The sequence below is a fragment of the Antechinus flavipes genome, chromosome 2 (assembly GCF_016432865.1).
Source record: "Antechinus flavipes isolate AdamAnt ecotype Samford, QLD, Australia chromosome 2, AdamAnt_v2, whole genome shotgun sequence".
NCBI classification, from domain to species: Eukaryota; Metazoa; Chordata; class Mammalia; order Dasyuromorphia; family Dasyuridae; genus Antechinus; species Antechinus flavipes.
In genome coordinates, this window is record NC_067399.1 from 102712289 (window position 1) to 102732203 (window position 19915).

The following is a 19915-nucleotide window of genomic DNA, read 5'->3' on the forward strand; positions in this document are numbered from 1 at the left end:
AGAAAAAAATTATCCAGCTTTAGGCTGGGTACCCTGAGGAAGAGGAACAAGGAGGAAGCTCCTGGTCCAAGTGGGAAATCCGCCCTGGACCCCGCCGGATTCCCCTGCAGCCTCCCTACCCAATCGCTTGGACGCGCCTGCCGGGTTCTGGAGACGGAAGCCCTATCTGAGGGAGGTTCAACTTAAGCCAAACCTCGGGGGGCAACAGGAGCCCACCAGCCCCCGCGGAAACTGCTTTTCTGGTGGTGCTGGTGTTGGATGGATGTTGGAGGGGGCAGGAGTGGAATTTTCCTGCAGCAATCCATCGGGGGGTTACACTGGGCATAATGGAATTACAAAGAACGTCCAGTATCTCAGGGCCCTTGTCTCCGGGGTATACGAGTCAGGTGCCTTACAATTATAATCAACTAGAAGGAAGGTTCAAACAGCTCCAAGGTAAGCCCCCCACTCCCACCCCCACCCCCTTTTTTTCCTGAAAGCTTTGTCTTGATGTGATGCTATGTTGGGGCGGAGTGTTCTGGATGCTTTATTTATGCCATATGGTATATGATCCTAATGAAGATCCAAGGCTGAAACTGCTGCGCAGGCCCATGTAATTGCCACTAGTTGTCAGGGATCTTCCTTCTTTAGTATACATATATATATATATTTTCAAACCTAATCTTAGGAAAGTCAAATGCTTGATTACGGTCTTCCCTTTTCTTTCTCTAGTGTCCCAGTGGCCCCCCTGGTTGGCAGGTATCTGCCTGTCGAGCCGGTTTCTTATTCCCCTCCTACCCTTCTTCCCCCTCCCCCCCCATGCAAATACTCTATTGGTATGCAGCTGTCTGATACCTAACATCCAAACAAACTTACCCTTTCTCTCTCACCCCCACTCTGGCGACTGTTTGAAACATTTAAGGTGTTGAGGGGACTCTCTCTGACCCAATGATTTAGAACAATAGCAAAGGGGAGGAGGAGGAGGGAGTGGTCTTTTTGTTCCTATGGCTTCTTTAAATTACAGTTTTGACTTGGTGCTTAATCTTGGAATTTTAACTCTTTTGATGTATTGTGTGTGTCTATGTATATGTATGTATGGTTGGGAAATAGGAGGATCACAATTTTTTATCCTGTGGCGCTTCCTGTCAGTTTTGCCTGATAGGCAATTGATTGTCAAAGCCACTTGTTTCTGATTCCAGTAATGTGCAATGGATTTCTCAACATTATCATCTTATCAGGAGACTTACCATTGGGAGTTGTATTTTTGACTTTTCTGCAGAGGAGATTGCACAGGTTTACAAAGATAGGTGTTTGTATACCAGATTAAGTTGATTAAAAAACCTCCACCGATTCTGATACAGTTGTAATTGAATGGCTGAGATGGGGTTTTTGCCCTGGCTATACCCATTTTAATATTCTCTAGATTTCTAAACTGAAGTAATGGACTAAGGCAATATTATGAGGTTTATAACATGAACAAAAGGATTCGCAACTGGGAACAGAAAATCTTTCTTCGAATCTCTGGAATCAGTAAATAGGCCCAGATTGGATCAAATGCTATGAAAAACTAGTCTGAATAAATTGTGTATGTTTCTTATTCTAACTCTTCTCATTGCCACAAATGTGGTTCCTGTAAGAAGGAAGGAAGAAGTTCTGCTCTAAGAATGTTGTTCTGGGAGAGGTTGGGGGGAGGAGGAAGAGGGAAGGAATATTTCATTCATAGGTTTATTTATCTTACGAAATAGCTGACAGTAATGACATAGCTGGAGGAGAGAGAAAATGACAAAGTTAAACATTTGTTAGAGTATCCAACATTCTTTGGCTAATTTACCAAAAATAAAGCTTTGAGATAGATGTGTTAGGGAAAAAGTATATGTCTTCTCCTTCATTCTGATCAAGATCCCAGAATTCAGTTATTTTAAGCAAGCAAATTGGATATGCCATTCTGGATGGCTGTGGTTTGCTCACTACCTTTTGGACTTAAAGTAAGGGGCCTCTGCAACTTTTAAGTTTCACAAACTGGTTTCACTCCTATCAAACGTTATTTAGCTCTTCTCTATCCCTCCCATTCTCATCTTCAACCCTGAGTTTACTTTTTATTTTTATTTTATTATTAAGCCCTGGAAGAGGAGAGAAATGTGTCCCTTTTCTTTTTGGGGGTGAGCGCAATGTGGGGAGGTTGGAATGCTAGGTTGGAAAATTAATTATCTTAAACAGAGGCTTCCCATTTGTCTCTTTAGCCCTCCCATGTAGCCTTTACCCACCCACTCCCCTTACCCCCCCAAAAAAAGAAAGAAAAGAAAAAAGTAAAACTTGAGAGACTATTGGAAAGTTTGGGGAGAAATTTGCTTCTGTCTACCCATAACAAAAGGCTGTTTATTCTTGGGTGGGGGGAGGTAGTTTGAAGGGTGGGGCCTAAGCACAGGAAATGTCTTCAATTGTCTAAGCTATGTTAGATTGAGATTTATAAATATAGACCCAGGTTCTCAAAGAAAACCCTATTTCAGGTTTGGCTGTGTTTTAAATTTGCATTTTTTTGGAGGTGACCTTTATCCCCTAATTTAGCACCAGATAATTCTCATTTCTAAATATTGTGGTTTCTCTGTGCTAGGAGTAACAGAAGTTTACTGCAGGTATTTTCTGGAGCAGAAACTCCTTGTAGTACTGAGAAAAGATGTTTTTATGAGTCAATTATTATTTAAATAGTGGCAAACATCAGGAAGCAGTTGTGAACAATACTGAACAATGGATCCTTGAAGTTTTGTTTTGTAAAAAACAAAACCTTACAGTCTTTGCTCACCAGGTAATGTTTATGTGCTGACATAATTGGTAAACTATACTTGAATGGCAATGCTTTTTCTTTCCTACCCCTTCAAAAACACAGTTGGTTTCATATGCTACTTCCCCCCCTTTTTTGGGGGGCATTTATGCTCTGTTTTAGGGTACCAATATAGCATTAGTAAAAGTCTGGGTCATGTGTATGCAAAACAGATCTTCACTTGCTTGATGTTTACATTGAATTGAAAGAAACCTTTCTGAAAATGTTGTTCTTAGGCAGTGAGATTACAATTATAAAATGTTATGAAATAAATAAAAATAAAAGCCTTTCGAGGCCTTTACATAATAAGGGTTAAAGAGGACAGCTATCTGGTTTGGGGAATAGAGAAATAAAATTATGTATGTAATAACTGTGCTATGAAGCCGAACGGAGAACCTCAAACTACTATGAGAAATTTGAGGAAGGGAAGCATTGCTTTTGACTTGAGCTACAGGGAAGGCTTTTCACTAGGAGGTGTCACTGAACTATTGAAGACGATGGACCTAAAGTATGAGTGTTGTTTGTACCTGCCATTGCTGCAGGGAAAAGAAGCCAAACCACCATAGTCTTTGCCCTCTAGGAGATTACTTTCACCTGGAAGGAAACTGCTGGAACACAAATTAATGCAAATCTGTATTCCTAATTAGTAGTATGGTTTTCAGGAATTTTGCATATTAGAGAAGTTGGAGCTTTATTACTTAGCACTAACTCTGTAACTGTCGACAAGCCATTGAAAGTTCCCCAACATTGTTTTGTTTCTTTATAAATATCCAGTAAAAAAAAAAATGGGGGTGAGGGGTGGGGAGCTAGTGTAGGGATAAGTAGGCAGTAGAAATGATCCCTACCAAATAAGAAACTGGAAGCACAAGTGGATAGAATGTTGGGCCTGGAATCAAAGACCTCAATTCACATTGATCTGGGATGCTAGCAGAGTGACTTTGGACAAGTCACTTAATCCTATTTGCTTATTTTCCTCATCCATAAAATGAGTCAGAAAAGGAAATGGCAGACTACTCCAGTATCTCTCCCAAAAATACTCCAGATGAGTCACAGAATTAGACATGACTGAAATAAGTGAAAAGCAAATATAAGTGATGCAAAAGATATGTTCTAGGAAGTATAGGGAGAGGGGGAAGATAAACATTTATGAAATATCTACCATGAAATTCACAAATTTTATTATTTAATTTTCAAAAGAGCCTTCGGAGATAGGTGCAGTTATTAGCCCCACAGTTATTAGCCCCAATTTACAGTTGAGTAAATTGAGCAGGATAAAAGTTAAGTAAATACCTTTAAAAAAAAAAGTTAGTAAATACCTAAGTCAGAATTTGAATTTTGGTCTTCCTCACTCTAGGCCCAGCCCCTCCTTCCTAATAGGTGGTAAAGGGTGTGTGTGTTTTGGGGTGAGGCGTGAGGTCAACTGAGGACTATCTGAATTGGTTAACTAGGAACCTAAAAAATGTTACATGCCCTGAGGAAAGTCCTTCCACCCTTTTCCCTCCTTTAAATAGGATTTATTGGGAGGACTTGGAGAAGAATCTCGATGTGTAGGCTGGGAAAAGTTGCCCTCTGAAGTCATCAATCAACAAGTGTTTATTAAGCAATCAACTAGTGTTTATTAAGCACCTACAATATGCTTGCTTTGTGCTGGCTTCTGAGAATAGCCAGAGAAATGTCCCCAATTTAGGACTTTACTTGAGGGAGTGGATATGGGAAGAGCAATATGGAGGTATCTAATATGAGTGTGTGTGTATGAATGAATGGAACCATTGATGTGTAAATTGATTATTTGTAAGCATGTCTTTTCCCCAAATAAGACACAGTGCAGGAAAATAAGTTTTTATTTATAATTCTGCATGTCAGTTGAGATTTGATTATTATGTCTTACTTGATATGAGTGATTCTTCCATATTCTTTCATATCTTCTCTTAAATCTTCCCAAGTCCTTGGAGGTCTTTCTCTGTTGTTGATTTTTAAATATATTAATGTATCAATTTGGCTGTCATTCACTCATTTTAAGAATGAACAAAAATATGATGGATAAACTAAATGAAAACAAATTCTACCTAATCTGGCTCCCCTCCTTTCCCCCCTCCTCCCTTTTCCTTTTTAAGAGTTAAATTGTATCTCAACTTGTATAAAAATGGTAATTGGGAAAGTGAGGACAAGTTTTTTCATCCATTCATATCCATCCCCGTGACCAATAGTCTTTCTCATTATTGTCCTCAGGGCACTGGTTCCCAAATCCCTGAAAGTGAATGGAGTAGTTTAAGATGACTATCCTGTATTGAAAGTTCTTACTAAATGTTTCCTCCTTTATTGCCACCCTGGACACCTTGAAACTTATTTCGTGCTTGCTGGATTGGAGAGCAGCTTGAGTCTGAGGATTAAAAAAAAAAAGGGATTTGGGGCACTTAACTTGGGGTAGTAAACTTCGGTTAGTAGGAACAAATTTATAGTTGGGTAAAGAATGATGAAGCATTTCAGGCCACAGGAATGGATTTCATGTTTGTTGTGTGGTATATTTCTCAAATACTAGAGAAAGAGGGATATCGTTTATTTTAAACAGTTGTTAAAGAATAAAGTGTTGCCTTTGAATTCCTGTGTGAAAAGTTTTCTCCTAAGATTGAAAGCAAAAAAAGTCTTTTGAGTATTTCCTGTATTAATTAATTTAGATCTAGAAGTTGAAAAGCAGATGATGATCACATATCTTGGCTAAGATATTAAAAAAAAAAAAAACAAGATTAAAATTCTAACCTATTGAATTGTATTGGTCTGGAGAACTTACTGAATAAACATAGCCACAGGAGCATGAGATTTAGAGTTAATAAATTTTAAAGCATAATGCTACCCCAGCAGGAGCTCTTAACTTGGGGTTCTTGAACTTGTTTGGAAAATTTTTTTTTTGTAACTGTTTTTCAACATAATTGGATTCCTTTGTAAATTCTGTGTATTCTATTTTATATACTGTAACACATTTTGAGAAGGAGGTCCACAGACTTTCCCAGACTTTCTTTCCCCAAAAGGTCCATGACACAAAAAAAGTTCGGAATGAAAAGTACATAGGAAAAGGTGATGATTTGGAATCAGTTTGGATTCAAATTCCTACCTTGCTATTATCAGTGATTTAAAAACTCTCTTGGCCTTAGTTTGCTCATTTTACAGATAAGGGTACTGAGGTCCAGAATTTATGCTTTGAATTTATGATTTGAATCCCGTTCCCCTGACTTTTAATCCATTCTTCTTTAAATTAGATCATACAGGTGAGCTATGGTAGAGAATTTCCCCAAGAAAACTTTGCTTTCCCCCCTAACTTTCATTGTTTTACTTTGTTCTTTAGAATCTCTTAAGAGGTTAGAGTAGTGGAATTTTTTTTTTTAAATGATTTTCCCCTCCTCCAGGACCAGCCATTCTATAACTATCATTTATCAATAATAAATCATTGTATCATAGGTATCGATAGATCCTGTAGTATTTCTTACATGAAAAACATCTGTATTCAAACAATTGCAGAAATTTCATGATTTGCCATGGCCAAAGAAATCATCACCTAGTAAGCCAGCCTACTGTGGATGTGAACCATATCTGAATCCTTTCCAGTGAAAGGTACACTTAGCACTGAGGCAAACAGCTGCAAACTCTGGCAAGTGAGTGTATGGGATCACCTTCGCCTCACCATCAGTCATCAATGTTACATATTAAAAAGAAAGATCTGTAGCATACTGGATGGACCTTCTAGAGCAGAGGCTCTCACCTCACCATCAGTCATCAATCTTACATATTAAAAAGAAAGATCTGTAGCATACTGGATGGACCTTCTAGAGCAGAGGCTCTCAGTACTTCTTTACTCCTTAAAAATGATTGCGGACCTTTCCCTTTCCCTTTCCCCCCTCCCCACGACTTTTGTTTGTGTGTTTTGTCTATCTATATTTGATATTAGGAATGAAAACATCTTATTGTGACCTTGCTGAATCCCTGAAGAGCCTTTGGGGATCTGTGGGACTTTCTAGCACACTTAGGGAATCATTGCCTTAAAGAATATTTGCTATAGACCAGAATTGCATAGTTGAGAAGTCCTGGATGGAGGGAGTGCCCACATCAATAAAAGCATAGATCCATTGAAGTGGTTCTTTTGTAGTAATCTTGGATTTCCTCATACTAGGAAGTAATAAGGAACTAAAACTGTGTGCCTTACTGATTGTTGTGGGGGGGGAGGTTATTCTTAAGGCTTTTTTTTTTTTTTTAATAGCATTTTTTCAAATACATGCAAATACATGTTTTCAACATTCACCTTTGCAAAACCTTGTAGCCCTCCCTCCTCTTGAAGACAGGTTAAACATATGCAATAACTAAGTTATTAGCAATAAAATGCATCAGAGAAGCATGATTAAAAAAAAAAAACATAGACTTGTCAAGTAGTAAGAGTGGAAAGTTTAATCTTTGAGTGCTGCCCTGATACTTCTGAATATTAAAACTTTTTGTTGAATAGATTCTCCTGTGGAGGATTTCTGGGGGAACCTAGACAGGAATCAAAAGATGAAATGAATGCATTACTAGCTGCATAGTTAGAAAGCTGAACTCATGGAGCGTTGTAAATCTACAGTCTTTTAATAATTTATTAAGTACTGTGCCAAGTGTTAGGTATACAAAAAAGCAAAAGTCAGTCTTAATTACCTGTCCTCAAGGAGTTCACAATCTGATAGGGAAGCCAACAAGCAAATATGTGTAAACTATATATGGTAAATAGCCAATAATTGGGAGATAAAATAGTGGAATTAAAAGGTTGAGAAATACTTTTGGTAGAAAAAGTTTTAAATTGAAATGGAATTGGCATCCACTAACCATAAGGGTCCCTGCAGGATGTGTATTTACTTAATTTTAAAATATAATATTGTGGATACAGCACCAACCCTGAAGTCAGGGGAACCTAAATTCAAATCTGGTCTCAGACACTTAACACTCCTAGCTGTGTGGCTCTGGCAAGTCACTTAATCCCAATTGCCTCAGGGTCCCCCAAAAGTAATATTGTCTGTTTTATTGTATTTTAATTTTTTTTTCTAAACCTTTCCTAGTTAAATTTTAATCTGGTTCAGGCTATATTGAGGTGTGTTTTGTATCCTGTATTTGGCATCTTTGCTCAAGAGATTAGGATTTTATTTGGGATTTGAAAGTAAGCACATTTTAGAGATTGGACAATCAGAGAAAATGGATAGGGAGATGGAGTTTCTTGTTCTTGAAACAGTAAGAAGCCAATGTCACTGAGTAGAAGAATTAGAATTATGTTTGACTGTCCAGCATGAATGCTTTGCTAGGAAATTCCAAGGAGATTGGTCCTGTCCCTTGGAGGAAGAGATTGTGAAGAGGGCAAAGATCTTTTTTATTTGCCTTTCTTTGTATCCTCTGAAGTTAGTTCAGTGCCTGGTACATTGTAAATAAATAATTTTTAGTGCTTGGCACATTGTAAATAGAGGTTTTTTTTTAAAAAATTTTTTGTAAATACAAATACATATATTTGTAAGCAAATAAGTGCTTGTTTGAGTATCTTGACAAAACACATAGTAGGCTCTTCTTTGTTTACTGAATAAAACAGCCTCTGTGTGAATGCTTCAGAACCATTCTGGATAAAAATAATCAAAATCCTCCCATTATTTAGATTCTGTTATACTAAAGAGACTTGCAATATTAATTTCTTCTTCTTCTTCTTCTTCTTCTTCTTCTTCTTCTTCTTCTTCTTCTTCTTCTTCTTCTTCTTCTTCTTCTTCTTTTTTTTTTTTTGTCTTTACTCTTTGCTGCTATAATCTTCTCCCCCAGATTTCTCTCTCTACCTGTAGTTTGTCCTTGCAATCCATCCACTTATATTAGGTCAGTCATCTCTTAAGCACAACTCTGGATTCCTCAAACCCAGTTACAGCAATCTCTCTGGGCTCTTAGCTGCTTTCCAAATAGTGTTAAACTCTCATTTGACATTCAAGGCCTTCCAAAGATCTGCCCAGAATTGTACCTTTCAGTCTCAAGCAACTTTTGCTTGGACATAATTGGTTAGTGAGATAGCTAGTACAGTAGAATGGAAGAAGCCCTGGAAGAGGAAGGCAGACCCAGATTCTCTCTGTAGTGATGCCATTTTATATGATCTTGAGCAAGTAAGTCACTCAATGAGGTTCTGTTTCCTTACCTGTAAAGTGAAGGTAATAATTTACCTGTCTTGTAAGGGTCAAATGGAACAATATTTTTGAAAGAGGACTTATGTTTATAAAAATATAAGGTTATTAGTAGTTTTATTGGTACTTCTTTTAAAAAAGATACTAGTTGTGTTCTTTTCTCCTAATGTTGATTACCTGTCTGGAATTACTGATTTGGGAATATCAATGCTATTTCCTAAAAGAAGCTTTAGAACATACATCGGCGTTTAATTGCAGGAAGCGACATAGATGGACTCTTATTAACTAACTTGACAACAAAGCATCTGTTGATAGTAGTGTTGAGCTTTTTTTTTTTTAAAGGTAAATTTTTGCAGCTTGTTCATATTGCTGCCTTTAACCTCTAGAGCCCTTTATTTGATAAATATATCCGAACATGTAAGATCTCAGTTGCATAGAACTTGGCTATAAAGATGTACAATTATAGCTGCCATAAATAAATTTTGTATCATAGGATTTTTCCACATTTTCTGATATCATTGGGTGAGCTATCTGGGTATTGTTAACTTTTTAAGGGTACAAAAACTTGTAGAAAGGTCTGAGACTCAAAAAGCCCTAGCCTCAGTTTAACTGGCTTGGACATCAACCAGCTGTGTAACCCTGGACAAGATGTTTAGTTTCTTGGTGCATCTATGCAGCTCTCTGGTCATAAGAGGCTTCTCTGAAGTGTTAGAGGTAGTCCTTTCTTATAGTTTCCTCCCTATACCAATGAAATCATAGGTCTGGTTAAAGTTACCGAGGACAGAACCACCCCACTGCCTGCCCTCATTTTCAGGAAACTGAAACCCACAAAGGTTTAAGCAGCTTGGCAAGGAAGGAGGACTTTGATTCATCCACTGATTTATAGGTTCATTTATTATTGTGTTCTAAAAATGGCTTATGTTAACACTTTCACTTTTGTTGTTGTTGTTTGCTTGCATTTTATTTTGCTTCACTTTTTCTCTTGTGTGGCACGAATAGGTATGCTTATATTGGATTTAACATTTTTCTACCATGTTTAACATGTCGGCATATTTGCCATCTAAGAGAGCGTGGGGGAAGAGGGAGGGAAATTGGAATACAGGGTTTTGCAAGAGCTTATCTTGAATAATTGTCCACATGTATGTTTTGAAAAATAAAAAGCTTTAATAAAAAATAATAATAAAATTAAAATGGCTTATATTTGTAACAGGCTCTGCATATTTTTAATCTCATTTGATTTGAAAATATGTCTCAGAACAAAATTGTACCTTTATAATCGTCATTTTATATTTGAGGAGGTTTATTGAGACACTTTGGAAAAAAAAAAGTTAATTTCAGATTGATTTATTATAAACAATTCTGTATTAAAGTTGAGTCACATGGCAGTTGTGAGATATTCTAATATTTTAATTAATTTTTTAAAAATGTTCATTGGTATCTGAATTTACAAGACTTAATTGAAGATTTTATACCCTCAGGCGTATTTGGAGGGCTTTGATTAACACCTGGGTCTCTGTCCTAGTTCTCTTTCCATGCTTGCTTGGGGAGCTCATCAGTTCCTATTGGGTTCAGTTTCTCTGTGCAGATGATCCCCAGATCTTTATACCAGCACCAGTCTCTCCCACAAGCGACAGTTCTACACCCTGAACTTCCTTCGCTAACTGGATAATTTGTGTCCACCAAATTCAAAAGGTGTATAATAGGACTCATTCTTTTTACCTCATTCTCTCTTCCATATCTTCTCACATCCTTGAGGCACCCTTAGGTTGTCTTGCAAATTCTAATTCATTCCCCACTTCTTTACTTTCATTCAGCCCACTACTCAATCCATTGCCAAATCTTGTCCAAACACCATCTCCCCTATATTCTGTGCATTCACACAGGGTCCATCCTAGACCCTTAACTTCAATGCAACAGCCTGTAAATTATTCTGCCTGCCCTAGTCTATCCCAATGGCACCCCATTGTCTTATCAGTCATCAGTGATTTTCTTAATGTGTATTTTTTGCCCAGGTCAGTACCCCCTACTTTGTAAACTCCATTGGCTCCCTCTTACTTTTAGTATCAAGCATAGAGTTCTCTTTTTGGCATTTGACACCCTGCCTCCCTCCCCTCTTACACTTCCATCCTTGCTTTATTACACTTGACTCCTTTCTGTACAAACCCCCTGCTTACGACTGGTGCCGTCCGCCACCTTCCATGTACTGCCTCTGCCCTTTTTTTTGCCTTTGCCTGGTGGCTGTGTCTGGAATAGTGCCCTTTTGCTTTTGCTTCTTCCTTTCTCCTCCCTTCTTCAAGTCTTGGCTCAAAATCAGGCCCCCTGCATATATGGATGTGTTCATTTCTTAGTTTGTCTTCCATCAACCCTTGAATCTTGTACTTGCCTACTTGATTTCATGTTTGTGCCTCTTGTTTAATTGTGAGTTTCTGGAAGACAGGGATTTATGTTTGGCTATTAATTTCGCTTATTAATGGGCTTGACTTTTAGAAATTTGACTGGGAATCTTGATGTTGGCTACTGGATATGGTAGATTAAAGAAATATTTCTTTTCATTTGGCCTAAGGAAGGAAATTTTATTTATTTATAAATTTAAAAATATTATTTATTTATGGCCTAAAAAAAGGACTTTTTTAAAAAAGAATTATAAAAAATGCTCCAGAGAAATTTTTTTTCCCAGTTTTCCCCAAAATTTTATTATTGTTTCTGAGAAGTTGCAGCTTAGTGTATACTTGTTGTATGATTTAACTTTATAAATGCCCTTTGTATCTCCCCTTCCCTCCCATTTGTGAGACAGGGAAAAGTTAAGTGGTTGTCCAGAGTCACATAGTAACTATTAGAAACCACATTTGGATGCAGGTCCTCCTAATTCCAGGGCCAATGCTCTGTTCAGCCAGCTAGCTGTCCCATCTGCCTGCCTTTTTTTTAAGTCTGAGGGGCAAGATTTTTTCCCCCCCACAGTTAGATACTATAATCTCATGTGGTTCTTATGCGTATAAAGTGGTGAATTAGGACAGTTTGAGAGTGGAGCAAAGATAAATTTGGATTCATTTTAAAGGGAGTGTTTTCCTTTTGCTTCTATATAAACTGTTTACTTGCTGAACTTCATCTTGGACTTAAGGCAGAAGATTCAGGATTTGAATATTCATGTGTGATTTTATTATCAATGTAGTATGTGTGTCTATTGTGGACATTATCATAATTTATAAAACCATAGACCTCAATCAGCTTAACTGAATCAAACACTTCATCCTAGAGTATTTGGGAGCTTGAAATGCAAGGGAAGTCCCCAAGTTCAGTGAATAGCTTAGAATCAAGAAGATCTGAGTGCTAGTGCAGCCTTTGGTACCTGATGGCTGACCCCTGGACAGATCCCTTTTCTTTTTCAATGTAAACTAAGATGTAATAGTATAGGAGATGGGCATTGGTAGAGGAAGTTACTCACCTGAAACTTTGTAAACCTGGAAACACAGATCTGGTCAAATTAATGTGTATATGGGCACATGGGGAAAAGTTTGAGAATCAACAAATTTTGATTAGGCAGCTAAGAAAAACTACTGAGAAAGGCTAGTGTCTTGAAAAAGAAGTGAGGTAAGGCACTTTTATTCTTTGGATGGATGTGACAGCTCATTCAAGATGGTGATTTTATGTGTCTACATTTCAACCCTCCATCTATAAGACTTATTGACATGACTACTACTATTTTATGTTTAATAATTAAAAGCCAATGCAATAAATAAAATAACTTGAAAGTCTAGATGGAAGATCACAATTAACTGCTTTTTGGTTACTTTGCATTGCCTTCTGTACCTTGATTCTAAGATAACTATACATATACACATATACATATGCATAATATGTAATTATATGTAAATATTTATTAATGTGTAAGATATGTGTTATGTGTATGTATATATACACACATATATACTGTACGTACACACACGCACACGCACATACACATACACATACACACAGTGAGTAAAGTAGGGTCTAGCAATGATCCTTTTGAATCTGGTAACTGGATTTATAGGAAAACTGAATTTGTGACAGCTTGTCTTTTTCCTCAAACCTCCTGCCTGCTGCTGTCTCCCTCCCCCAACAACTAAAAATTAAATTAAAAGGCAATATATTAACACACCTGTAACGATTTGAATTTGTTCCCTTGTTTAAAAGATTTGTGGGGATTTTACCCCCATGAAAAATATACCCACTGGAACTCCTTTTATGTTCTCTCTGCTAAGTGACACCAGATGCCTGGCAGTCACTTGTGCTGGGTGACTTCTGATATAGATTTGAAGGTCATGGTGGTGGTGACTCCCATAGTCACACAAAGAATCTTGTACAGCTAACTCTAGAACTGTGGCATCCTGAGCTGAGAGCCCCCTTTGTGAGGAAGAGCTACTGTAGCCAAACTAATATTAACCAGTCTCTGTAGATCTGCTGAATGCCCCACTGTATTTGTCTTTGAAAGGCCTTTTAAAACTTTTCTTCCCTTTTTCTGTTTTCAAGAGGCACAGTACATTTAAGTAGCAAATACAGTAGAGTGAGCTGTCCAGAGGAGGACACTGGACTGGAATACGGCCCTGGAATGACTAAATTTCATAAAAGTCTTATGAAAGATCTGATTTTATATCCTTTCCTTTTTAATTTGAAAATGATGCAACTGGAAAAATAATACTGAACTTGGAGTCTACTTGTTTTATAGGGAACTTGAGTCCATCTCACGAAGTCTTTTGTGTGTGGTTTGTCGGAATCTTATCCCTCTGACTAATTAGGGTGTTTGGGACAGACTTTGAAACATTAACATAAAAGAGGGATAATTAGCAGAAAGTTAAGAGCTAATTGACTATCTCTGAAAACAAATTTTATATTCTTAACTGGGCTTTAAGGTAAGCAGGGATAGGAAATCTGTAGGGCATATTTAATGTGAGTCCTACTTTAAATGAAACTTTCTGGTGTCAACTTCTTACCATTCATAGGTGCTTGTTCAATATTTTGACTGCGTTCTATGAAAGAAAAGATTCTACCTGATGTAATAGATAGTAGAGAAATATGTTTGAATTAATTATCAAGGATGCCCCTTCCAGTTTATATAATTTTCCTTTCTGTTCCTTTTTATCCCATGTGAATTTTGTTCAGATCTTCTGGTAATCTGACACAATCATGTATAATTTGTGTTACTTGACTATAAGATGCATGAGAGCAAGAATAGATTCTTGTCTACTCTTTTCTCCGCCAGCACTTAAAACAGTGTTCTAGACACAGTTAATGTGTTTGTCAATTTAATAGGTCTTTATCGGCACCCACTATGTGCTATGCACTGTGCTAAGTGATGGAATGAGTTTGTTGGAGTATGTTTTGAATTGAAAATGAACTTTCTGGACTCCTAGGTGTGGTTCTTTTTTTTCCCAGTAGTATTTTTCCAAATACATGTAAAGATAGTTTTCACCACTCAGGTGTTCTGCATTTTTCTTCTCTTTCCTCTCCTCAAGATAGCAAGGAACGGGACATAGGTTAAATATGTACAATTCTTTTAAATATGTTTCTTATATTTGTCATGTACAAAAAAAAAAAAATCAGACTAAAAGAGGAAAAAAAACCCATGAGAAAGAAAACAAACAAAAAAGACAAAAGCATGATGCTTTGATCCATAGTCAGTCTCCATAGTTCTCTCTCTGGATGTGAATGGCATTTTCATCCCAACTCTATTGGAATTGCATTGGATCACTTTGCTGTTGAAAAGAGCCACATCCTTGCTATAAAAAATTACCCTGGCATGAGTTCTGTCAATAAAAAGTTATTTAAAAAAATAATAATGATAAATAAATAAAAATAAACACAAAACAAAAGAAAAAAAAAAAAAGAGTCACATCCGTTAGAAATGATCATGGTATAATCTTCTTGTTGCTGTGTACAATGTTATCTCTTGGTTCTGCTCATTTCATGTATGTCTTTCCTGGCTGTTCTGAAATCGGCCTGCTGATCATTTCTTACAGAACAGTAATATTCCATAACATTCATATAGCATAACTTATTCAGCTATTCCCCAATTGATAAGCATCTGCTTAGTTTCCAGTTTCTTGCTGCCATTAAAAGAGCTGCTACAAATATTTTTGCACATGTGGGTCCTTTTCTCTTTTTTTTATGATCTCTTTGGGATACAGACCAGTAGAGACAGCTAGATTAAAGGTATGCAAATTTTGATAGCCCTTTGGGCATAGTTCCAAATTGCTGTTTTTTTTTCCACCAACAATGAATTAGCGTCCCAGTTTTCCCACATTCCTTCCAACATTCATCATTATCTTTTCTTGTCATCTTAGCCAATCTTAGAGGTGTGAAGTGGTAGGTTTGGCTCTTCGAACTACAGATAAACTCACAGGTCTGAACCCTGCTCCTGAATATGTGTAGAAGATCAAAAATAGGGAAAAAAAGACGGAAATAGAAATGAATGAAGGAGAGAATTATCAAAAGGGGGGAGAGACGTGGTCAGAAAAGTAGTATAAAATGAAACATATTGTGTTAGAAAGCTGTGGGTTTTTGTTTTTTCATTTTTAATTAGAGCTGTCCAAAAATAGAATGAATTGCTTTGGGACTTACTGACTTCACAAGTAAAGTAAGTTAAGACCAAAAGCTGGATGTCTTCTAAGGAATGAATGTTTGATAAGCAGATTCCTTCCCACCTCGAGATTCTTTGAATGCTGATAAATTTAGTTAAGGGACCCCATTAAGAGCCAGATTCAAAGGAGTTTTGTGAAACCCTAAAAATGCATCCTTATTGGTGGGAAGTTCGTGCCTTGTTTCAGTTTAAGTAACACAAAGTTGGTCTTGCTCTGGTAATGGCAGATTATACATTATCTGCAGAAAGACTGCCAGTCTACACAGATTTTACCTACTCTCTTCCTTCCCCCCAACCTTGTGTGAAGGAATAGAGAGAGAGAAACAGTGTGTGAATGTGTTTGTGTGTGTGTGGAGGTGGGTAAAGGAAGTAGGGGTTTGATTAAAGCAAATAATTCAGACACTTGGTGATATGGTCAGGAGATTTGGATGTGATAGCTCATTCAAGATGGTAATTTTATGTGTCTGCATTTCAACCCTCCACATATTCTTACTGACCTGACTACTATTTGGTGTTATGTTTAATAATTAAAAGTCAATGCAATAAATATTCCTTTAGTACCTTCTGTGTGCTAGTTACTATGCTAACTTCATCTAGCCTAATTCTTTCTCCTCTTCCCCCCACTTTTTTGTGTGTAAATGGAATAAATGCAGTGAAGGGATACAGATGATGGTTATGGTAGACACAGCCAAATATAAACAGAATGGGCTTGAGAGAAAGCTAGAAGGGCCCATATATAGGAAGGGATCATGATAGGATAGAATTGGAAACCAGAGGTAGACAAAAGGTATTTTGTTCAAATGTAGTTGATAGAGTTTTGGGCCGAAGGCAGGAATATTTATCTTCCCGAGTTCAAATTTGGCCTCAAATACTGGCTGTGGGACGCTGGGCAAGTCATTTCATCCTGTTTGCCTCCATTTCTCATTGGTAAAATGAGCTTGAGTAAAAATTGGCAAACTGTTTTACTGTCTTTGTTAAGAAAACCTCAAATGTGGGATCATGAAAAGTCAGACTGAAGATAGCAGCAAAATGTGATTAAGTATCATTGACTTGTCAGTTCCTAAGAAACAATAAGCACTACCTATACTGGAGTCCATTCTTTTCTGGGGGTTTAAGAAATTCTGGCCTTTCTATACTTTCTAATGTTTATATATATATATGTGTGTGTGTGTGTGTGTGTGTGTGTGTGTGTATTCTATTTCTTTCTATATCAAAATGAAAATGTGAGTAATGGCAGATCAAGCAGCTAAACCACACTGAACAAAATGCAGATATTGTCTCAGAAATGTGCATTCTAGATGAATACTGGAAACTTTGCCTTTTAAACTAAAGAAATATCCTTTAATCTTGACTCAAGAAATTTCAGCTTTTCTTAATTCTTTCCTCAGAAAAAGCACCCAAATTTTTTTTTCTCTTAAAATATGTTTGGCTTCTTTACTTTTGAGAAAAAGATTATTTTTCACTTTTAACACAAGGAAGCAATTTTTATAAGTTACACTCATTCAGCTGTGGGCTTATTTCTGACCAGCTCGACTGTAGGAGTATTTGGCCACAAAGCATTGTACTATAATTGTTATCAAGATAGTAATTCAAATGGCTTTTTTGGTTGAAGAAATTATCATCTGGTCTCAAACCTCAGCAAAAACTTGAATTGCATTTGAAACTGTCTGGGTGAAGTCTTAAAACTAGTTGATTTTCTTAGAATTGTGTGGGGTAGGCCCTTGGTGGAAAGTTGGAAGGACTGATTTCGAAGCCTAGCCTATTTTCATTTCTGTCATTATTGAATAAATTTGAAATGATCTGTATTACTTTTTTCCTTTGGGCCCAGAAAACTCTGCAAACATTATACTGATTGATTTGATAAGGAACAATTATACTGATTTCATTTCATAGAAGCTTAGGTCATACATGGATAAGATTTAGATCTGGAAAGGACTTTAGAGATCTTCAATAAAATTTTATTCCAGATCTATGATTTCATCTGTATAGGGAATTTCTTATAAGGAAACTCCCTCTACCAGTGCAGATGAACAACTCCTCTGTTAACTTAGAATCATTTAGTTATATATGGGGTTATTTAGAGTTTAAATTACTAGCTTAGGGTCACCCAAGCCAGTATATGTGTATATGTCAGAGGTTGGATTTGAACTCAGTCTTTACTAACTTTGAGACTATCCATTATGCTGTTTCTGCTTCAATTTAATAAAATATTTTATTTTTCCACAATTACATGTAAGAACAATTTTTAACATTAAAAAAAATCTCGAGTTCCAGGTTATACATGTATAAAACATATAGATTAATTCTATATTAGTCATGTTGTGAAAGAAAACAGAAAACAGACAAAAAATGAAAAAATAAAGTGAAAAATAGTATGTGTTGAAATATATTCAGACTCTTATCAGTTCTTTCTCTGGAAGCAGATAACATTTTTCCTAATGAGTATTTTGCTGAGAATATCTCAGTCCGTCATAGTTGATCATATGTACAATGTTGCTGTTTATGTGTATAATGTTTTCCTGATTCTGCTCACTTTGATCTGCATCAGTTCATATAAATCTTTGCAGGTTTTTCTAAAATAATCCTCATAATTTCTTATTTGTTCTGTCTCTTATCAACTAGTCTAATTCCTTCATTTTATAGATGGGAAAATGAGGTCCCTAGAGATGTGAGGCAGCTTTAGCAAGGGGGAATGTAAGGGATGGGGTCCTCCGAGTCAAAATCCATTGCTGCCTCCTATGAATCACTAGTTTAATCAGTATATTCTGTATTTCCTCCTCTCGTGGCACTTATTAATAGGAATTCACAGTGTGCTGATAAATACCAAGCTTCCCTGGCTGGATGGTCACTGTTATAGTAAGTGTAATAATAGCTTCTCAAACTCATTAGTTTCTTTGGCAGCCTCTTAAGTTCCAAGTTGCTTTTTCATGTTCTGGTTATGTTGGCGTGATCAACATACACCAATTGGTGTATACACCAATTGGTACTTGAAAAAAAAATCCAGAACTTAATCTACACCCGGCTTTTTTTTTTTTTTTTTTTTTCTGTTGCTATTTTAAAAAAAATATATGTATTTACTGATGTCTTTAGTTTTTACATTGCCAGCATTCTTCCTTATCTCCTCCCTTTCCACTTTCAAAGAACCATTTTTTCCCCTGAGGTAATTGGTGTTAAGTGACTTGCCCAGGGTCACACAGCTAGGAAGTGTCTGGGGCCAGATTTGAACTCAGGTTCTCCTGACTTCAGGCTGGTACTCTATCCACTGCGCCACCTCGCTGCTCCCAAAGAACCATTTTTTAATAACAATTTTGTTTTTTTAAAGAAAAAGGAAGAGGGGAAAAAATTAGCAAAATCAGTCAGTATTTGGAAAAGCATGAAAATATATGCAGTATTTAACACCTCTGCAAAAGAATTGGGGGGGGGGGGGCTTTTCTTTGAGCCCTGCTTGTTCTTTGCATGATTGTAAGTTCACTTTTCATTTATTACACTTGATGTTAATGCCATTCCTAATCCATATACTCAAATACAATGTCGTAATCAGTATCTAGATGACAACAGTGTAATCAATTTCCCACTAGTGATACTGTTTTCAGACTCTGGTCCTCTCCATCACGTCTTCCTTCCTCCTGGAAACTCATCATTGGTAAATTTCTTTCTCATGCTTAGCATAGTAGTTAACACATAGTAGGCACTTATAAATGTATATTGACTGACAAATTCTATATTCTATCATCCAGCTGTATTGGGCAGATTACCAGGCCTAGAGTCTGGAAAACCTGAGTTCAAATCCAACCTCAGATGTTTACTAGGAGGGTGACCCTGGGCAAGTCAATTAATTGCCTTAGTTTCTTCATTTGTATAGTAGGGATAAAATCTATTGCCCAGATTGGTTGGGAGGATCAAATGAGCTAACATTTGTAAAGTGCTGTGCTACGTAAAGCTAGCTATTTTATTATTGCTTTAATTATTGTTATCCAAACAAATCTGGCAGTATAGAAGGTATGTTTGCTCGCACACACACACATTCATTGACTTAGGGAACTTTTGTTCCTTTTGCTGCATGAAGTTTCTTCTACAATTTAGGTCTGTACTAGTTTTGCAGTTTATAGTCTTTGAAAGTTGTGAGATTGCTTTATCTAGCTAGTATGCATCAGAGATATGTCTTGAACCCCTGCTCTATCCACTATCCCATGCTGTGTCTCATTATATTCACATAAACATTTATAAATGTTATGCATTTGTGTATTAAAAAAAAAAATCAGGATCAGCCCTGAAGTCAGGAGGACCCGAGTTCAAATTTGGTGTCAGACACTTAACATTTCCTAGCTGTGTGGCCCTGAGCAA

At 36.8% G+C, this 19915-nt stretch overlaps 1 protein-coding gene across 2 annotated transcripts in view; it reads left to right on the forward strand.

Annotated features, from left to right (window-relative positions):
• SPTBN1 (spectrin beta, non-erythrocytic 1) overlaps window positions 1–19915 on the forward strand; it is a 265930-nt gene that overhangs the window by 115862 nt on the left and 130153 nt on the right. Inside the window, exon 1 of one of the 2 annotated variants that reach the window (XM_051975276.1) lies at window positions 312–435. The exons of the other annotated variant lie outside the window; for it this stretch is intronic. Within the exon in view, the coding sequence (XP_051831236.1) occupies window positions 327–435 (109 nt within the window). The 5' untranslated portion in view covers window positions 312–326. Of the gene's footprint in view, window positions 1–311; window positions 436–19915 lie in introns of those variants that run through there. 2 annotated transcript variants of the gene reach the window in all.